The 20,664-nt window shown below is 35.1% G+C and overlaps 2 protein-coding genes and 1 long non-coding RNA gene across 4 annotated transcripts; all 3 read right to left on the bottom strand.

Moving 5' to 3' along the window:
• Positions 1-159: 159 nt before the first annotated feature.
• Positions 160-7,146, bottom strand: LOC148837488 (alpha-1-antitrypsin-like). The gene is made up of 5 exons (XM_088909869.1): positions 7,105-7,146; positions 5,464-6,161; positions 4,922-5,189; positions 2,085-2,229; positions 160-743 (listed from the first exon to the last, which is right to left on the bottom strand). Exons 2-5 carry the CDS (start codon positions 6,119-6,121, stop codon positions 552-554), a joined length of 1,263 nt encoding a protein of 420 aa, XP_088765995.1. The 5' UTR covers positions 6,122-6,161; positions 7,105-7,146; the 3' UTR covers positions 160-551.
• Positions 7,147-7,744: 598 nt separating this feature from the next.
• On the bottom strand, positions 7,745-13,300 carry LOC148837487 (uncharacterized). Its single transcript, XR_016090888.1, has 3 exons — positions 13,264-13,300; positions 9,446-9,586; positions 7,745-8,752 (listed from the first exon to the last, which is right to left on the bottom strand). It is a non-coding gene; the product is annotated as an uncharacterized LOC148837487 (long non-coding RNA).
• Positions 13,301-15,309: 2,009 nt separating this feature from the next.
• LOC148837486 (alpha-1-antitrypsin-like) lies at positions 15,310-20,225 on the bottom strand. Of its 2 annotated transcripts, XM_088912402.1 has the most exons (5): positions 19,998-20,225; positions 18,562-19,296; positions 17,861-18,128; positions 16,999-17,143; positions 15,310-15,576 (listed from the first exon to the last, which is right to left on the bottom strand). In XM_088912402.1, exons 2-5 carry the CDS (start codon positions 19,262-19,264, stop codon positions 15,385-15,387), a joined length of 1,308 nt encoding a protein of 435 aa, XP_088768528.1. In that variant the 5' UTR covers positions 19,265-19,296; positions 19,998-20,225; the 3' UTR covers positions 15,310-15,384. The 2 variants fall into 2 exon arrangements, with proteins under 2 accessions (XP_088768528.1, XP_088768527.1); XM_088912401.1 differs by lacking the exon at positions 19,998-20,225 and having other exon boundaries at positions 18,562-19,380.
• Between the last annotated feature and the right edge of the window lie 439 nt (positions 20,226-20,664).

Genomic DNA, 20,664 nt, shown 5'->3' with positions numbered 1-20,664 from the left:
GGTTATAAGCATAGGTTCACAACTGTACTGATTGAGTACTGAAGGTATTTGCTGGAGTACAGAGGCGATCTGTTTTAGGACAAACTACTCATTTAAAATCACTAAATGATTTACCGTAGATTGTGCCATAATAATTCTATGAGACTACCGAAAGGTTCATGGATTCACCACTGTGCAAAAGAGTATTATTTTTATTCAGCAAAAGACAAGACAGACAGATAGGCAGATACATGCATAGCCAGTTATTTTGAATAAGTCCATATCTAGTAAAAATAGACTTCAAAATTGTAGATGTTGGGAATGAAAATATGCCTGAAAGTTAGTTATATACAGTATAAGCAAATCTCAAAATCAATATGGAATTGATTCCAGGTACATTACAGGGACAAACATTACTTATTTTTTTGTTTGGACAGTCAATGCTTGCTTTGACCTGTCAGGTCCAAACTACTGTCATTGAACTTTAGATTCAGTCGTTTGCACTTTTAAATATCTTAGTAAAAACAAATACTAAAATTGGTTTATCAGTAGTTTTGAGCAGTTCTTATTCTCTATTTTTCAGCAGGATTGACAATTTTTCCCATGAAAAATATACTGTTGGTTTCATGATTACTGATTATGAAAAGGAAAGGACGATTGAAAGTCAAGCTTGGAGGTAAACTGAATGGAACAATTTTTACACCAGTGACTCCAGTTGCTGTAGTTCCTAATTCATCCACATCTAGTGTTGCCTTGTGGACAACCTGAAAAATATTTAATAGGCATGTTATTTCACAAACATTAAGTACAGAAAATATCCAGTATTGCATTCTAAATTTAAATTAAAATAATGAAATACCTGGAATACATTCTGCACTAATGCCAAACTTCAAAACAGTACAATGTGCACTATTTTATTTTGTATATATAAACAATAAATGATATAAATTTATATTAAAAACAAATAATAACTCATATCAAAACAGATGGGGACTCTACGAACAGATTTTGTTTTACTTCAAGTCTAACACTAACTTGTTGGAGTCATTAATCAAAATAACTTAAGTGGCCCTTTACAATATTGCAGAAATCTTAATTGCCAAAAACATTCATGTGTACTCATTAAGAATGAAACACAACAGTCCGAAGTGTACATTGATAACTATTTTGGTCTATTAATAATATTATTCACCTAGTGAGTAGATAGCATTGTTGAGAAATATTGTTACTTGGAACAGCACATGTTAATTAATTTTAAAAAACACCAGGTGCTCAGTATGTGGTATATTAGACTAGTTACAAATACCTGAATGTGTTGAATAATATTGATGATGTTATGTCTGATATTTAATTTCTGCAAGAGCAGCGAAAGATAGGATTGTGCCCTGTTTGATAAATGAAGTCCCCCTCCCGTGGTGTCAAAGCAAGGCAGCCTTTGTAGGCAGTGGAAAAGGACACATTCTGCTTTAACAATCAGTAGACTAGCCCAGAGAAACCAGGAAACATATTCTGTGAGGGGCTGGCCATAAAATTAGTTACCCCACCAGCCCATTGAATGTGTGAAAAAAAGTTCAACCCAATGGCACAAAATGAATCAGACAGTTTGTACTGAAAACTATTCTCATGTATATTAAATCACGTTAGTGTGATATATATACAGTACAGTATATAACCAGATTTTGCTTATGTACTACAACAAACTTCTGACTTTCATAAAACCTATTTTTGTTCAAATTAGTCTGTAGTTATTACATTAAAAAGAATAAAGAAGGCAGTATTAGATTTTTTTCAATAAAATTTCAAACCTGCCAGTAGTAAAACAAAGAGATTTCATATCCGATCATGCGAGTATGCCTGGTTAAAATTAGTATCCTGAAACAATGAGTGCAGGAATTCTAGAATCATAATACTTGTATTTAGCTATAGTAAGTGTAAGTGTGGATAATCAGGGTTTGATTTAATCCCAAATTTTTATTTAAAGTTTAATTTAAAAAGAGCATACTGAAACAATGGAATGCTGCCTGTTCTACACATTTTAGTTTGTGCTATTGATGAATGCAACAGGTGCACTTTGTGTGTTTTCAATTATATTTCCCATGCGTTACCTTTGAGACATACACATTTTCCTTTGTTAATCCTGAAAAGTTTGCAGTTTGACCAAACATGTCCTTCATTCCCATTTCTGACAGGACTTCCTGCAGTGAATAGGATGTTTTAACTGAAAACTTGGGCACTCTCACTATATATCGTCTACAAAAGTAAAGAAGTGTTAGTGTTAATGATCACTGTACACCTTATTCACCCCCCAACAACAAATCATTATATTTGCTTTATTAATTACTTATACCTATGAGAGAATACTAAAGATTTAATAACAAATTATTAACTTATTCTCAGTGCCTACATAGAAATATTTGTAAACATATAACTTTTTTTCTGAATTTTGAGATTTTGAGAAAATTGGGTGTACTTCGGCCTACATATTGTTTCATCAAAACAAAATTTTTCCCAGCTGTAATGTTATTAATTTGATGGTTTAACTCAAAAGGTAGGATTTAAACACATTGTCATAAAAACAATGTGTATTGTAATGCTTTGGGGTTCCCATGGGCGCCCTCACCACTGCCGCATCAGGTCGACCCCCCACCATCGGGGAGTTGAACCAGGGCCTCCAGTGTCACTCAACAGGGACCCAGCCTCTTGAGCTTAAGGGAAATCTCCTGTCAGCCTGGTGGCTGCGGTCCCTACTATTCACAGGGAAGGGCAGTGACGTCACTGCGCTGGTAAGCTGGCTCTCACAACCAATGGAGTCTGTATGCGTTACAGTATTTTATTTAACAACACATGTCTTACTTTAGTGACAAAAATGTAATTATTGTCTTGACCAGACCACCAACTTATACTTTATGGCTGTTTTTGTTTTTGAATGAGTCTGTCTGTGACTGTTTTTAATCAAAATATGAATGTTCAAAGTGAACACTTTCAAGACTGAGGATGTTAAATGTCAGTAAAAAGGGTAAACAAAAATGAAAAAGTAATATACTGTATTTTGACTCCATACTAATTCAGATCTCTAAGTCCAGACTTCATTAAAGCAATTTTGGCATCCAGCTTTTTAAAGTATCTAGGATGTAATTGCAGCATGGGCTTTTTCTCCTAGTTCAGGCATTGAACTCTGTCACTATTTCAAAGTTGTTATTGACTTCAAGATGGCATCTCTGACCAATTTATTCCTTGCCTGGCTGCTCAGATTAGAGGGAGTGGGTAGTGTTAGGAGGGTACAGTTCACCTTTCTTTTCTTGATGATAAATGTAACTGTGCTGAATGTTTTTATCTTTAAATGTATGTTTCTGTATCTGTATCATCTGTACCTTTCTAAAGTTTTGTCTATGAGTTGTTTTGTAACTTACTGGATCTTTCTGGTCGCATCAGTGCTTAAAATGAAATGCCTCACTGAGGCAGAGACAGATGTTTTTTTTTTATTCTGAAATCATGAAAATGAATAATGCATACAGACAGAGGCTGTGCAATAAATTGTATGATTTGTAAAAACTATACTTGTGCACCTGAACTAAATTGCAATAGGCGAAGGTGTGTATATTGCTGTTACGACATAGCACTAACCTGGAGAAAGCCACTTCTGTAAGATGGGTTGAGGACCTGAGAACCCAGGCTCAGAGGTCTGGGTGAAGGCAAGCGGACAAGCTGGGGGTGAGCTGGACTGACTGGCTGAACAAGAGATGAGCTGGGCAGGCAAACAGAACAGGGAAGCTGCACAGCGCAGCCAGGCAGAAGAGAACAGGTAATCTGCACAGCCAGATCAGGCAGGTTTCACGCCATCTGCAGTCATGTAGCAATGAGGAGGCAGATGGCTGGTCATCAGGTTCTCTCTCTGAATCAGGATCGAGGAGTCAGATGTATTCAGGCAGAGTACAGGACATGGAACTGGCAGGCTGGTTTATGCAAGATGCACCTCTATAGCCTCATAGGAAGCTCAATGAGCGAGCGTCTGGCTGTGGACAGGAGAGGGGTTAAGTATCCAGCGCTGACAAGGCAATTACCCATGAATGTGGGGCTGGTGGCACAGACACCCCCACCGATCGTGTTCTCATAGCTCTGAGATGTGTTTGATTCCACGAGAAACCGTGGAGACCACGGGCTTCAAGCTCTGGCTCCCGCTGGTGTAACAGCTACAGTATGCAATCAACATAGTTTTTGATTTTCCTTTGCAGTTTTCACTGACATTTGACATTTCACCGACAGATTTGTCCTAAGAAGTGTTCAGTTTGAGTTCATCCTTGAAAAAAGGGAAAATACTCTTCCATGGCATTGTACAGTATATTAAATTTGAAATCTGTCTTCCAATGCTGATAAAGAAACCAACAGGGTAACCTTCATGTGATCAGTTCCAATATAATGAATAGTACTAAATATTTAGATCTAGAAATTGCTATGCTTTTCAGTATTTGGTGTTCTTCATTCTGAACAATAATATTTAGATTCAGTCTGAGTCTTCAGTGTCTTTATTATGTTCATAATTAACCCTGAAACTATATCACCAACCTCACAACACTGAATGAAGCTGAAGAGTGAGCAGATATTATATGTTTAAAACGTCACCACTTCTGTTTTCACTCCTTTCTGTTCACTAGTAAAATAACCCCTTACCTTCATCTGATCAAGTGTATATACTATAAAGGAACAAGTAATAGGTTTATTCCATGCTGAAAAAAAGAAGAAAGAGAACACAACGTTTCGGCCGTGGAGCCTTCTTCAGGTGTGAAGAAGGCTTCTTCACACCTGAAGAAGGCTCCACGGCCGAAACGTTGTGTTCTCTTTCTTCTTTTTTTCAGCATGGAATAAACCTGTTACTTGTTCCTTTGCAGCCTATGCATGCTGACGTAGCTACCCACCTGAACTATATACTATAAATACCACTTACTGTTTGTTCACTGATCTGTGCCATTTCCTCAAATTCCTTCTGCACCAAGACCCCTCCAGGCCCTCAATTCCTTTCTCAGGCAGGAGGAGCATCAGTGAGATTCCTCCTTTGTAATTAAGTCTCAAAACATCAGTGGAAGATTCTTTGTCGTAATAAACATCAAATGAGTCATCGTTAATCATCATCTGAACTGGAACAGTTGTTTTTTCATCTATATGGAAGTCATTTTGTCGCGTGATCTTGGGGTCAAAAGGAATTACCCATTTACCTGTAAAATAAATGTATCATTTTACATATAGTTTAGCACAATACTGGTGTTATAAATCATTACAATATGAAAGACACCAATAGCAAAAATCAAGGCTGACATACTGTAGCAATAAGAATATAGCTATAAATATTGTTGTTGAGAATAAGCCAGATTCAGTAAGAGGGAGTTGGTTATTGATTGCAGTAAGTGTAGTTAAACAAGACAGTCTATAATTAATAAAATAAGTTGAATTATATTATATTATAATATATCCTATCACTAGACATCTTACCTCTGAAGTATATGTAGCTGACAAGAAACATGAGTGTATCCCGACTCAAGTCATCTATGAAATGTGGGACTTTGCCATGAGTTTTGTCCTCAACATACTTATTAATCAAATGCTGTGCTTCACTGGTGTTTTTGAAGTCAACAGTAAAACCTTCCGAGTGGTAATATTGTTTAATGTCCTCCAGAAACTTATGAAGAGGTTTAAAATTATTACGTATGAACATTGCATTTCCAACAGACAGGTCCAGTTCTGTCTTCTGATTCAGACTTTGGAGGATTTGTTCAAAGGCTTCATTCACTTCTGCTTCCGTAATGTGAGTTTTATTGAAACCGAGACCTTGGAACAGCTCATCATGCGTCTTGCCCTTTGCACCTACTGAAAGCATAGCAAGGGCAGTGGAGATGCTCAGGGGAGAGAAGATGATGTTTTTAAGCTTTGAATTGGTCTGTGCAGCAATGTGTTTATACAAACTGAAAGCAAAATCTGTTTTTGCAGATTGTATCTCTAAGCTGTAATTGTGTTGATGCTTGTGGTCGTGGTGATGCCCACGTTCTTGATGAACCTCCTTTGTATCATGCTGAACTTTCCGTTTTTTACCCTGGATAGCAGAGCAGAGCAGAGTTGCTATGATGCATAAATAAATCACTATCTTCCCCATCCTGAAAGGTATTGTTTTTGTAAAGGACCAATACCAGAATCTGCCAATAAAAACACATAAATACATTTTTAAAAATATGTATAGTGAGAGATTGATAAGTTTAGAGACAGTAGCATTTCATTCGGAATATAAGTTGATTATTCTATTGCCTACTGCCTTGTCTCTCTCACACCTGAAGAAGGCTCCACGGCCGAAACGTTGTGTTCTCTTTATTCTTTTTTTCAGCATGGAATAAACCTATTACTTGTTTCTTTGCTATATTATTATTATCAACAACAACACCAATAGCAACAACAACAACAACAACAACAACAACAACAACAATAATAATAATAATAATAATAATAATGTCATTTGCCAAACTGCTTTATACCATACGGTGTCACAGGAAGCCGGAGCCTACTTGTCAAGCAACAAGCTCAAGGCAGGGTACACCCTGGACGGGCGCCAGTCTATCGCAGGGCAAGTGCAAGACAATCATGCATGGGGACAGTTTGAAGGCCACAGTACGGGCTGAGGGGGGAAATTTGGCCCGGACACCAGGATAACTCCCTACTCTTATTGAGAAATGCCCAGAGATCTTTAATGACCACAGAGAGTCAAGACCTCAGTTTAACATCTCACCTGAAAGACGAAAGCCCACTACAGTATAGTGTCCCCGCCACTATACCTGGGCATTAGGACCCACACAGACCACAGGGTGGGCACTAACACCACTTCCAGCAGCAACCATAGCTTCCAAGAGGTACTGAGGTACTGACCAGACTCAACCCTGCTTGGCTACCGTGGGTAGCCAGTTGAGAGCTGCAGGGTGATAGGGCTGCATTATTATTATTATTATTATTATTATTATTATTATTATTATTATTATTAATAATAATAATAATAATAATAATAATAATAATAATAATACAAATACAAACATTACTGTTTAAAAATTTACACAAGATGTGTATGCAAATGCAGTAGAATTCAACACTTACCGTTCTTGTCTGCCTTGTGTTGCTGTGCGTGTCAATGGACCTTAACTGAATTTATACAGTACGTCTCACAGGAGTTGTGAAACAAATCCTTGTTTACTTGTACCAGTCATCAACCTCTAAACTCTCTAGTATCAAACAATATCCAAACTGAGTTGTCCAAGTCCTTAATCAAAATATTTGACTTCCAACAGAACAAACTTAAAATGAAAGGTTAAAATGTGGACTTTTTGTAAGTATTGATTTTTCTCATTTGTATTAAAGCTGAAATCGAGACTTCTCTAAAGAGGAAAAAGAAGTAGAAGTATTTGTATTTTCATATTGTTCTGCTGACTTTTTAAAATTAATCCCTAATGTTAGCTACTGCTAAAGAAAAAAATTAATGTCTTCAAGTAAAACAGCCATTTCCACTCCCATAATTAATTCTAAAATGTAATATTTACATTATGTAGAAGCCAAGGGATTCAGTGTCTTCATGGCCATGCTGAAGTTCAATCTTGATCTTTGCTGTAAATTCATGTGGTTAAACAACAATTATCAGGTCATTCTTCTGTAATAACTATTATTTTTTTATTCTCTGATCCTGTTTTCAGAATTCAGTGACCTTTAAATCTGATTTACTCTTTCATTTCTGTTTGCACCATGCCCAGAAAATGCTTAAGCCTAGTTCCTTAACAGTGTTCTCTGTACAGTAGTATTCACTAAAACATTCAATCAAAGTATCCTTAAAGGAAGAAACTGATAGGAAAAAAGGAAAAAAATATTGATATTGTATATTGTTTATTTTTGAAGTTAGAACACACAAAACATAGTTGTGAATTAGACTTGCATGGAAATGGATACTCAAGGGCAGAAAACGATTAGCAGGAAATGTCTGATGAAACAGCAACACAGATACTGTATCTGAAGTAAGACACAAGCAGTATCTGTAGTGCTTGTACATCAAGTCACAGTATCCTTAGCAACCAGACTGGCTTTATAGCCCAGCTCCAGCAGACATGATTGTATACTTTGTGGTTTGAAAATGGCTGGGTATTTATCAAGACATTACAAACTACAGCAAGGTGTGTTGCAGCCACAATGGCTGACGACCACGGCAATACTCTACCTTCATCGTCGGGGAGACAGAATACACAAAGCACCAGGCTTCAGTGAAACATCACTCAGTACCAGGTGCTCTGGAGTATTTAAGCCCTGCTTGGTCCCTTCTCAGTGATCCGGCATTGACATAGACATGAATTTACTCCTGAGCCAACTTACAGTATCCCAGCAGACCCCTTACTATTCCTGGTTTCCAGTCTCAGTGCTTCTCCTGGGCTCCTCCACTGTGGAATCAAGGGCTTACTAGCTTAAAGTGAGGTATAGACCTTTATATTTTAATTCAAACAGAAAGCATTGTTTGCTTTAACCAGTCAAATCCAAATGAACAAATATTTAAATCTATTTCCGAATTGTTTTTCTATTTTTCTGTAGGATCGACAATCTTTCCCATGAAAAGTATGCTCCCTGTTTCATGATTACTGATTACAAGAAGGAAAGGACGATTGAATTTCAAGGATCGAGGCATGCTGTATGGAACACTTTCTACACCAGTGACTCCTGTTGCTGTAGTTCCTATTTCATCCACATCTAGTGTTGCCTTGTGGACAACCTGAAAAATATCACACAACAGGCATGTTGTTGAAACATTCAGTATAGAAAATATCCAGCATTACTTACTGTACATTTAACTATTTCTGAGATAGGTGGAAAATATTCTGCATTAATTCTAGATAAAATGGCACAATGAACATTATTTTATTTTGGACAGATTAAGTACAAATGATCACAAATAATTGCAATATCAGAGACACATTTTATATAGTATCTGTGTTCTACAGTACTAACAAGCTGTGTGCAAGAAAAATCTGAGTACCTGTAAAAAAATCTGTAATTCATTCTTCTTTGTTTCTTTGTTTTGGTAACAAACTAATCTGAAAAAATATTTTCTTCAGTAATTCACATCAAAAGTGAATAACAAAGGAAGAAACCGATTTTTTTATCTCATTTCCAAAGTACCGATGTTAAAATGAGACATGTTACTGTATGTCTGATCATGTGGGTATGCATTGAATATCCCAAAGCAAAAAGTGCAGTGGTTCTAGAAACATGCCTACTTATGCATTTAAGTACAAGTATCATAAGTTAGGGTTTGACCTCCTCCACAATTTTCATTTAAAGCTTCGTTAAAACGAGCGTCCCTGAACAGTGGAATTTTATCATGTTCCACAGAATACGTCTGTGATTGTGATATTAATCATTATCATAAAATCATGAGCAGGTAATTTTCACAATGGGACTTTACCTTTGAAACAGCAATATTTTCTGTTACTATTCCAGAAAAGTTTGCACTTCGACCAAAGATGTCCTTCATTCCCATTTCAGACAGGACGTCCTCCAATGAATAGGATGTTGAAACTGAAAACTTGGGCACTCTCACTAAATACTGTCAACAAAAATAAAGAATAATTAGTTAATAGTTATTACAGATTATGTTCACCCACCCACAACTATTTATTGTATTTACTTTATCTAATATTTCTATGAATTGATGTAAGATTCTTGTTTATAACAAAAGGACCAACACAATACTTCATTTATTAATAATATACAGTGCCTACATAGAAATATTTATTGATATACGATATAACTTCTTCTGTATTCTTCTGTGGGATTTTGAGAGTCAACTGTTTACCTGGAGGTACGAAGTTTATACCAAATGGGTGTTTCCATAGATACAATGCTTATTAGTCCTAAAATTTAACTCAAAAGGCAGGATTTAACACATTTTGGATAATTATTCTGATTAAAACTATGTACATTTAACTTCTTATATACTTTGCTTCATTGACAAAAAATATTTTCTTGTGCTGGACAAGACGATGAACTCACGTGATATTTTTTATATTATGAACTGGATGAGTATGTGTGCATTATACTTTTAGGAAAATTATATTATTGTAAATTTACATAATTCTTCAATAATACTTTGCAAAATGTTTTTCCATGTTTCTGAATGTATAAGCATTTTTTAAAGTGAATATTCACACTGAGCACTTTCAAGGCTGCGGAGTTACAGTAAGTATTAATAAAAACTGTCAATGAAAAGGAAATGTTTATTTCATATCTAACCCCCCCCCCCCCCCCCCCCAAAGGTCACACTTGGTGGCAGCACATATGGTACCAAAACCAATAAGAGTTGTGAGTCTTTTTGAATAATCTCTACAAATTCTGCAGATTGGAATAGTGCATTTTTTGCCTAGTCTTCTTTGCAAACTTTCTCAAACTTGATTGAGAATCACTGATGGACAGCAATTTTCAAGTTCTACAGATTTTCTGTCAAATTTCAATCAGGATGTTATGTCGTGCACTCAAGGACGTTCACATCTAATTTTTGTCCTGAATTTAATTCTTTAGCAGAATAAAGTAGGCATTGTCCATCTGGCTGCAGACCTGGCTCAGCTTTGAAGGACATCCTTAACTAGGAAGTGAAGTGAAGGAAATGCACCTTTCATTTTGTTAAGATCCAGCTTAGCTGTGCTTAAAGGCATAGTTTATGTCTCTGAATTTTTTATACATTCCTCTTCATCTGTACAGTTCTAAAAATGTGTTCCTGAGTTATTTTGTAATTGAAAATACACTGCGTCTGAAGAACTGTACTGAGACAAATTCATTTATTCTGAAATAATATGAAGCACTATTATTCAATGCAGACAGAGGCAGTGTAATTAGTTGTGTTATTTGTAAAAAGTAAATGTGTGCTTGTCACAGTCTCCTCCTTCAAGGGTTTAGAGGTGTAGATGGAATGCAGTAATAATGATGGCATAGCCAAAAGTGCAAAGAAGTGCCATGGTGTTTATTAAGAGGAACTGTGTTCCCATAGTCCACACCCCAAAAAACGAAGTGAAAAATACAAACCAACCAAGCGAAAAAAATACAATACTATAGTACAATAATATAAACATTAATCAATGTAAAAATTCTACACTACGACCAACTTTCTCCTATCTCCCCTCTCCTGTCTTGAAAAGCTCCTTTTCTAGGTTAAACTCCTCCCCCTAGAATAGTCCACTATAAAGCAAAAATAATTTTACTAAATAATTATCAGAATTCTGACATATACATTTCTCCAGTGAGTACACAAATAAACAATGAACATATTATTAACAAAAATAAAACATAATTACTCCTTTCATATACATTTTTAAAGAAAATACCACCCCCTCTTAAAGGTATCTTCTACAAATCGATGCACGCATGAAACAGGCACTGCTAAGCCAGCCCGTTGCCATGCCAAGGTTTGGGTCCTACAGGTTGCGGGAGAAACCATTTTGCCGGTGAAAAAATCAGAACAAGGTATTTATTTGCAACACATGAGTTAAACACCAATTTAGTTCATTTTACTTCTAAAACAAAGAAAATGGGTGTTTGGTTTGAGTTTGTTTAATTTTGATCATACATGAACAACCTTACTTTACTCTGTGTGTGCACCCACAGAGCAAGCAAAGCAATCCCGGAATTCCAGACTAGGTAAAGTTTGGTTTGAAACCAGAGTTATTGCCTTTGTTTGGATAGTAAAATGTTTGCTTATGTGTGTGTGGTTGTACATGTGAATACCTCACAAGTGCCAGGTGATCTGGAAATGGAATCTCCATTCACAGTTCTCCTGAACTAACTTCCCATGGCAAATTATATAAATAGACCATGAGTATATTGATCAATATCAATATATGCAATCAATATATTTTAGTTTTTAATTTGCTTTGCAGTATTAACTGACATTTAACATCAAAAATGTTTTTTTTAATTTAAACATTCAGAAATCTGTGTGCTTAAAAGATCATCTCGTGATCAGCTCAATGTACTGTACAGTATACAGTACTGTAGTGCTCTTGGGTTCACATGGGTATGCGCCCTCGTTGCTGCTGCCTCAGGTCGGCCCCCCACCGCTGCGGACTCGAACCCAGGCCTCTGGTGTCACTCACCAAAGAGATCTCCCTTCAGCCAGGCGGCTGGGGTCCCTGCTATTCACAGGGAAGGGCGGTGATGTCACCGCGCTGGTAAGCCGGCTCACACAAACTGTAATATCAGCTGTATGTGTTACACTCTCCCCCACTTAATTCACCGTCCTCAGCAAAGGGCTATCCTATCCCACTCCTAACACCAATGTAGCGCTCTCTGGTTCATGTGGGTATGCGCCCTCGCCACTGCCACCTCAGGTCAGCCCCCCACTGCTGGGGACTCAAACCCAGGCCTCTGGTGTCACTCAACAGGGACCCAGCCAATTGAGCTAAAGGGAGATCTCCCTTCAGTCCGGTGGCTGAGGTCCCTGCCATTCACAGAGAAGGGCGGTGACGTCACTGTGCTGGTAAGCCAGCTCGTACAACCTGTAATGTCGGCCGTATGCATTACAGTACTATACATTTTAATCTTGTAGTTGTACCTTTCAGCACTTTTTATTTAGTCTGAAACATGCTATTTAGATTTAGTCTGAGCTTATCTAGAGCATTGTTATTACTATATGCTAAAAATAAACCATGCAAACATATCACCATCCTGTTGACACTGGGTTATGCTTGAAAGTAATGAAACTGGATTTTTAAAACATCATCTTTTTTCACTTCTCTTTGTTCACTAGCAAAATAACCTCAAATCTTCTTTTGATCAGTTCCATGTAAATACCACCTACCCTTTTTTTCACTGATCTGTGCAATTTCCTCAGATACTCTCTGCACCAAGACTCCTCCAAGTCCTTAATGAAATCAGGCAAATCTGCCTTGCACAGCCACAGGTTAAGAATGACTTATTTTTTTTTACCCTTTAATTAAATATAAGAAAAAACGTGGTAATGCTAAATCAGTCGTTACGTTATATTTCAGCACTTCCTTTTTAATTTGGTTTTAATGAGCGCATCAATGCGCTAGTAACTATCCAACATGGCACTTCTATTACATTTCATAGAGTTGGACTGCTGGCCAAATCTGCATCAGCATATGTTGAAATAAATATAATTCTGATCAGTTGTTGTAAAATCAGTTATTGGAAAAGTGTTTTCCAAGAGAAATAGGTGTCACAGATCTCATCCTAGATTTCACTGGCTCAGAAGTAGAATTCAGCACTTACTGTACTGCTTTTGTCTACCTTGTCTTGCTGAGTGTTTCTCTGGTCTTCATCCCAGTTTCTCTGTCTCTCAGGAGTTATGAAATGACTTGTTTACTTGTACCAGTCATCAACCTCTAGACCCTTTACTATCAAACAATCTCCAGTCCCAGTTTCATATGTAGTTAAGCAAAATATTTGATTGTTGACAGAGTAAACTTTGGGTATAATGAAAGCTAAGGTTTTTTAGATATTTAGCATTACAGTATATTGCCACATTTTTGTGAATTTTGTTGAAATTGATGTTTTTTTCAAAAAGATTAATAGAATCATTAGTATTTGCTTTTTTCAAAAGGTTTTCAGAGTCTTTAGAGAAAATCCTAAATATTACGCACTGCTGAAGAAAAGCAGTTCACTTTAGATAAAACAGACCTTTCACATATTATTTAATTTATAAGTATTTTATAAGTATCTTTATAATAAATGTTTATATTTAAAGTTAAATAGAAACCAAAGGATTCAGTGCAGTGTTTTAGAAATCCTTCTTTACAAAAACGTTCAATTCCTAATATTTTCAGAAGTGGTGTCTGTCACTTGAAATATAGTCTGGTTTTCTTTATGTACTGTAATAACGTGCATACTGCACTGTACTGAGCAGGAACAAATCCACTGTGCCTAGTATAAATCAGAGTCTCTGAGGTGAGTTGGATAAATGGGAGCAGTAGAAATAAACTTAAAACCAGTTTCTGTTAACAGAAGTCAGATTTTTGCGGATTTTACTGTGGAAAGCATTACTCTCTTTACCCTTATTCAGAGACTTTGTTTGATACAGTAGATGGAGAAAAGTCTCTTTAAATTTGGATTCATTACAACATATGCTGTATACACTATGCCTCAAATATGTTTATAAAAAGTGTTTACAGTCTCATTGTATTCTTTTGATTGCTTTCAGATCACTCATGAAATCAAAGACGTGACAGACCCAACCCTTATTAAAACTTGCAATGGACTTCACACTACATGTAGGCAGTTTTATTGCAGAAACTTTTTTTTTACAACTGAATTGGCTCCTCAGCAGTTTTTACCTAACTTAAGGCAAATTTAATATTAAGGTCAATCTTGTGTCAATGTGTCATGATTTCGGTAGGAAAAAGCAAATGAGCGCTATCTTGCTTCAAGGAAAATAAAAATGGTACCTATTCATAGTAGATGGAAACAAAGGGAAAATGTGTAGCTATACCAAGTTAAAGATTTGGAGATATTTACTATTATTTATGGTTTAGGAAAACAATTTTATTTCTCTTCATGTTGTAGCATCACACTGTGTTTGAAAGGGGTACTCAGGGAGCAGCATTTACTCAAACGAGATGTTTTCAAATTATAATTTAAAAAAACATATATTTTTGTTCTAATAACATCTTAAATTCATAGGTCAGAAGGCAGTAATTAGGGTATAGCTCAAAATACAGCATTTGATTGATGATCAAGACGTATCTAGTTCACATCTGAATTCTCCCTATAAAACCACATACCTTTATTTATTTACCCAACAGGCTAGATGAGCCAAATAACACCCTCTAATTTTCAACTGTTCATACATGGTAATAAAGAGCAGCAGACACAGTCACTATGGAATTATAAATGTTAAGTTCTTGTTTAAAATCTCTAGAAATCTGAGGTAAAGTGTGAGCATGGGTTTACAACTGTACTCTTTGATTACAGTGGTATTTAGAGGTTATGTATTTTACAAAAAAAGCTCTGTTGTAGATTCCATAAATTATCTAGATTTTTGTATACTTCTTGTTATGGGCCTCCAAAAGGTTAACAGTTACTTACTGTGATGTAAGTTTAGCTTTATTCAGAAAAGGACAATATAGGCTGATAGTTAGCTTGACATAGCCATTCATTTTTAAGTGATTACCAATGTACTGTTACAAAAAATGCCAAGATTAATAGATATTGTGAGGGTTGATTTTTCTAAACTAGAGAAGCTGGATATGAAAAATGTGCCTGTTATTTAATTATATATAAGCAAATCTTAAAAAAACAATAAGGAATTGACTCCAGATGTCCAACAGTGACAAATATTTCTTTATTTTTTTTCTCTACCATGATTGTGAATATTTTTGGTGTAGATCTTGTCCTCTATTTTTCAGCAGGATTGACTATTTTTCCCATGAAAAGTATACTCCTAGTTTCATGATTACCAATTATAAAAAGGAAAGGACGGTTGAAAGTCAAGCTTGGAGGCAAACTAGTAAGTACAATTTCTACACCAGTGACTCCAGTTGCTGTAGTTCCTATTTCATCCACATCTAGTGTTGCTTTGTGGACAACCTGAAAAATATAAAACAACAGACATGTCATTTCACAAAGATTCAGTATGGAATATAGTATTGCATTCTGAGCTGACATTAATACAGTATATTTCTAAAACGGTTAAAAATATCCTTAACATTTAAACAGTGTAATAGACATAATATTATATGCTATAGCTTATACAATATGTTTATTCTAAAATTGTATTGTTATATTAAAGCTACATGTTCTATCAGCGACACATCTTTCTTTCAGTTTCTCAGTTATATCTGGTTCATTGTATTTTCTGTTCACAGAATTCTTTAATACAGTATAATTTATGTAATTCCCTTGAGATTACTTTGTATTGAAAGGTACTATATACTTGTGATTGACTAACTGATTGAGATGGCAATAATGCTCTAATAAATATCTTTTTACATTAAGACTAAGACAAAATTGTAGCAATAGAACAACTCAGATGAATTTTAGATATAATTATCTAGAAAGAAACCAGTTTGCTTCTTAGAAGATCTGTTTACCACCACCATCAGTATTTAGAACTGTAATATACAATATTGCAAAATGTGTTAATTGCAAACAAAATACGAATGTATACTAACAGTATGCAAAATGAAACACAACTTAATTTGCATTAATAGCTGAAGTATATCTATTACATGCATAATAAATACAGTATATGCTAATATATTTGAAATAAAAATGCATTGAGCTCAACTTATTTGATTAAACAAACACCTGGTGCTCAATATCTGGTATTTAAGCTTGGTTAAAATTCCTTGAACATGTTAATTAATAATCTGTATAACTGCCTAAATATCTTGTCCTGCAGTGTTAAAGACTGGCCTAGGAATGATCAGTCTGTGTAACTGTTATCAGAGTGCCATGGCTATAGCGTGAGACTTTTTGGGAAGAAATAACCTGAGCATCAGGAAAGTGTCTGAAGATCTGCATGTAAGTAATCGGCATGATTAGGATGTGTTGAATGTACCACAGTGGCTTTTCTGTGGTCACTGTACCTTTAAGAGAGCCCTGACAGTTTTTGATTCAAATGGTCACATACACAAACAGTAACAAAATTCTGAGTATCTTTAAAAAACCTATTATTTTTCTCTGCTGTAGAACCTTCTGAGTGGCACAGAATTCAGAAACAAATTCTAAATTGTGATATCAGTAGTGATAAATTAAGGCAGAATTTTCCCACTATACTGTAATTTCTAGTTTTTATCAACAATTTCTAACACCTCCCTAGTGTTACTGTACTGTATGTGTGATCAAGCTGATATGCAAGGATAAAAAGTGCATCCTGAAACAATGGAATTTTGCCAGTTCCACACAACACTTTTATCATTGTGGCGTAAATGCATGCATCAAATGCTTTTAATTCCAATTTCCACTTCATGTAATAATGAACAAGTGATTTTCAAAACAAGACTTTACCTTTGAAACAGTCAAATTTTCATTTGCTATTCCTGAAAAGTTTGCACTTTTATCAAACATATCCTTCATTCCCATTTCAGACAGGACGTCCTTCAGTGAATAAGATGTTGAAACTGAAAATTTGGGCACACTCACTAAATATCGTCTACAAAAGTAAAGAAGAGTTCATGTTAATCTTTACTATACAGTACACCATGTTCAAAACCCACAATATTTAATGCTTAAGATTCTTCTACACTATATAATAAAACAACAAACTAATACTTCAGTTATTCAATGTCCACATGTGTTTGTTGACATTCAAACATTTTAACATAAAAATTTGCAATTCAATATATTAAGGCATATTTGGAAGGGAGTGAATACTTTTCCATAGCACTGTGAATGAAATATGAAATGCACTTACCAAGACTGGAAATAAAAAAAACAGCTTTTGTGTTGTATATAAATTTAACATAAATGACAAATCTCCTGAACGTGCACTAAGAAGATAACATTCATATTACCAACACCATGTATATGGTACTTATTATATCAATCTAGTAGTAGTTGTACTTTTAAGTTATTGTTTTACTTTGTTATGAAATGTTATTTAGAATTACAGACGAAACGTTGTGTTTTCTCTCTTCTCTTTTCAGCATGGAATAAACCTACTACTTGTTCCTTATTTAGAATTATTCTGGTTGTGTCTTCAGGGCCATTGTTATGCTGAATAACAACCCTGCTAACATGTCATCATCCTGCTGACATTGGGTTATGAAGAAGAATGGAATGATTTAGCATGTTCATAACTGGTCGAAACTCTCCTTTTCTTATTTATTCACCAGAAAAATGACCCCATTTTCATGTAAATATCACCTACCGTTTTTTCACTGATCTGTGCCATTTCCTCAGATGATCTCTGCACCAAGACTCCTCCAAATCCTTAATTCCTTTTTCAGGCAGGAGGAGCATCATTGAGACTCCTCCTTTGTAGCCAAGCCTCAGGACATGAGTGGAAGCCTCTTTGTCATAATAACCATCAAATGAGTCATCATTATGCATCATCTGGACTGGAACAGTTGTCTTATCATCTACATGGAAGACATCTTCACGTGTGTCCCTTGGATCAAAGGGAATTTCCCATTTACCTATAAAATAAAATTATGTTTATATTTAGGTTAATAGTTATTATAGTAAAATAAATATTATAGAAAAAAATGCCTGATATCAAATCAAGACATATAACAAGAAATATAGACCATTTTCTCAACATAAAACAGATGTGAATTTTGTTCAAAATAAGTGATCAATGAGTGTTGTTTTGAACAGTAGTTACTGGATACCTTTTTATTGGACATCTCAGACACAATCTCATCTTCGACAATGTAGAAAGGAAAAGAAAGCAATGGAAAATTCAAGTTTCATTTGACTATAACATATTAAGGTCAAATGTGTAACAATATCTATATAATATTTTTATATTTTATATTTTTTGTCAGTTTCATTAAGTATTGAAGATATCTTGAGGATAAAATAAATTAAGCTGTGAAATGAACTATATACTTATACTAGACATCTTACCTCTGAAATATATGTAGCTGACAAGGAACATTAGTGTATCCGCATTCAGGTCATCTAAGAAATGTGGGACTTTGCCATGAGTTTTGTCCTCAACATACTTATTAATCAAATGCAGCGCTGCAGTGGTGTTGGTGAAGTCAACAGTGAAACCTTCTGAGTGGAAATAGTGTTTAATGTCCTCCAGAAATTTTAAAACAGGTTTGAAATTCTCACGGATGAACATTGCGTTTCCAACAGACAGGTCCAGTTCTTTCTTCTGATTCAGACTTTGGAGGATTTGTTCAAAGGCTTCATTTACTTCTGTTTCAGTGGTGTCACTTTTATTGAAACCGAGACCTTGGAACAGCTCATCATGCGTCTTGCCCATTGCACCTAATGACAGCATAGCAAGGGCAGTGGAGATGCTCAGGGGAGAGAAGATGATGTTTTTAGTTTGTGCATCTGGCTGTGCAGCAATGTGTTTATACAAGCTGAAGGCAAATTCAGCATTTGCAGATTGTACCTCTAAACTGTAATTGTGATGATGCTTGTGGCCATGGTGATGCCCATGACCTTTGTGATGCCCATGATCGTGGTGATGCCCATGATCGTGGTGATGCCCTTTACCGTGAGTATGATCATCATCACTGTGATGATGGTGGTTACCCTGGACAGCAGAGCAAACTAGAGCTGCTGTGATGTAGAAATAAATTCCCTTCCCCATCCTGATAGGTATTTTTTTTACAACAGTAGGCACTGTTAATAAAAACAACAAACACAAATCAATAAAAATACACACAGTATATACAGTGAGAGAATAAGAAATATTAAGAAATCCTCATTTAGTTAAAAAAAGTTATTTGGTCTGCTAATAAGCTTTTAATGTTTTATAATCTGACTAGAAAAGGATCTCTTTCATGAATGAAATCATGCAAATCTACTGTACTTTAAACAGCAACTGTAACAGAATTGCAACAAGGTATTTTTCTGATTTATAAATTAAATGTTTTAAAAATATTAATATTAATATTTAAAAAGGTGTATTTGGTGATACCAAACTAGTCCTTAGGCTCTACTTTAGTACTCCTTTTTTGATTTTGTTTTACAGAACATTAACACTTTGAAATTCTGAAAATACTTTGCATTCTCATTCAACTCTAAGGAATTTCAACTCTAAGGATTCATGCACTGAAAACAATGGCAATTCCATTATATTTCATGTTTCAGTGCTGATCAAGTTTGCATCAGGCCATGTAATTAATAATATAATCTGAAATAATAATAATGATAATAATAATTTGTAATTATTAAAATTAATGTATTTCTCTATCACTGGCCAGGAATTTTAAAAGCCCTGAAATTCTTTTAAAAATAGATTCTCATGTGATGGTTACATATATCACAGATCTCAACCCAGATTTAAATGGAAAGGAAATTCAAAAGAATTCAGTACTTACGTTTTTTCTCTGCCTTGTGTTGCTGTTTTGTTCTCTGGATTTCAACTGAATATATACTTCTCTCAGGAGTTATGAAACAACCCCTTGTTTACGTATACCAGTCAACAACCTCTAAATATTTTACTGTCAGACAACCAATAGTCCAGTTTGATAAGTACTTAAGCAACCTATTTTACTATTGACAGAGAGCAAACATAAGGTATAGTGCTTGCTAAAATGCTGACTTTTTAAAACAGTAGTATGTATTGACTTTTCACATTTTTTATAAAAGCTGAAATTGATTCTTTTCTCTAGAAGAAAAACAGAATCATACAGTATGTGCTTTTTTCAAAGGTTCTTTCAAATTGGAAAAAAAACAACAAATACCATATTGTAAATACTATTAAAGAAATAATCAATCTTTTGAGATAAAAAAAGCTCTTTCATATCTAATTTATAGGATGTTATAAAGTACTGCAGCTTTAAGGTTTCTATTACTTAGAATACAAAGGATTCAGTGCACATTAATTTGAAATTCAAGCATTTATAGTATTTTTCAAAATTTTACATTTTGTCCTTTATTTTCAATTACTCTGCTATTTAAAAAGGTACAGGTTACATTGACAAACTGTCACACATCTTTCTGCACTGGTAAAGTCCATTCGTGATTTCACCTTTTTAACTGGTC

This window comes from Atractosteus spatula, chromosome 3, assembly GCF_055471065.1.
Source record: "Atractosteus spatula isolate fAtrSpa1 chromosome 3, fAtrSpa1.hap1, whole genome shotgun sequence".
Classification (NCBI taxonomy): Eukaryota; Metazoa; Chordata; class Actinopteri; order Semionotiformes; family Lepisosteidae; genus Atractosteus; species Atractosteus spatula.
Note: the sequence above shows the minus strand (reverse complement) of the source record. Positions and strands in the feature narration are given on the sequence as shown.

Coding starts and splice junctions, on each gene's coding strand:
- LOC148837486 (XM_088912402.1), bottom strand. CDS start 19,264: ATGGGGAAGGGAATTTATTTCTACATCACAGCAGCTCTAGTTTGCTCT. Junction 17,144..17,860: donor CACAGATCAGTGAAAAAACG/GTAGGTGATATT, acceptor TTACTTTTGTAG/ACGATATTTAGTGAGTGTGC. Junction 15,577..16,998: donor AAAATTTGACTGTTTCAAAG/GTAAAGTCTTGT, acceptor TATATTTTTCAG/GTTGTCCACAAAGCAACACT.
- LOC148837488 (XM_088909869.1), bottom strand. CDS start 6,121: ATGGGGAAGATAGTGATTTATTTATGCATCATAGCAACTCTGCTCTGC. Junction 2,230..4,921: donor CACAGATCAGTGAACAAACA/GTAAGTGGTATT, acceptor TTACTTTTGTAG/ACGATATATAGTGAGAGTGC. Junction 744..2,084: donor AAAATGTGTATGTCTCAAAG/GTAACGCATGGG, acceptor AATATTTTTCAG/GTTGTCCACAAGGCAACACT.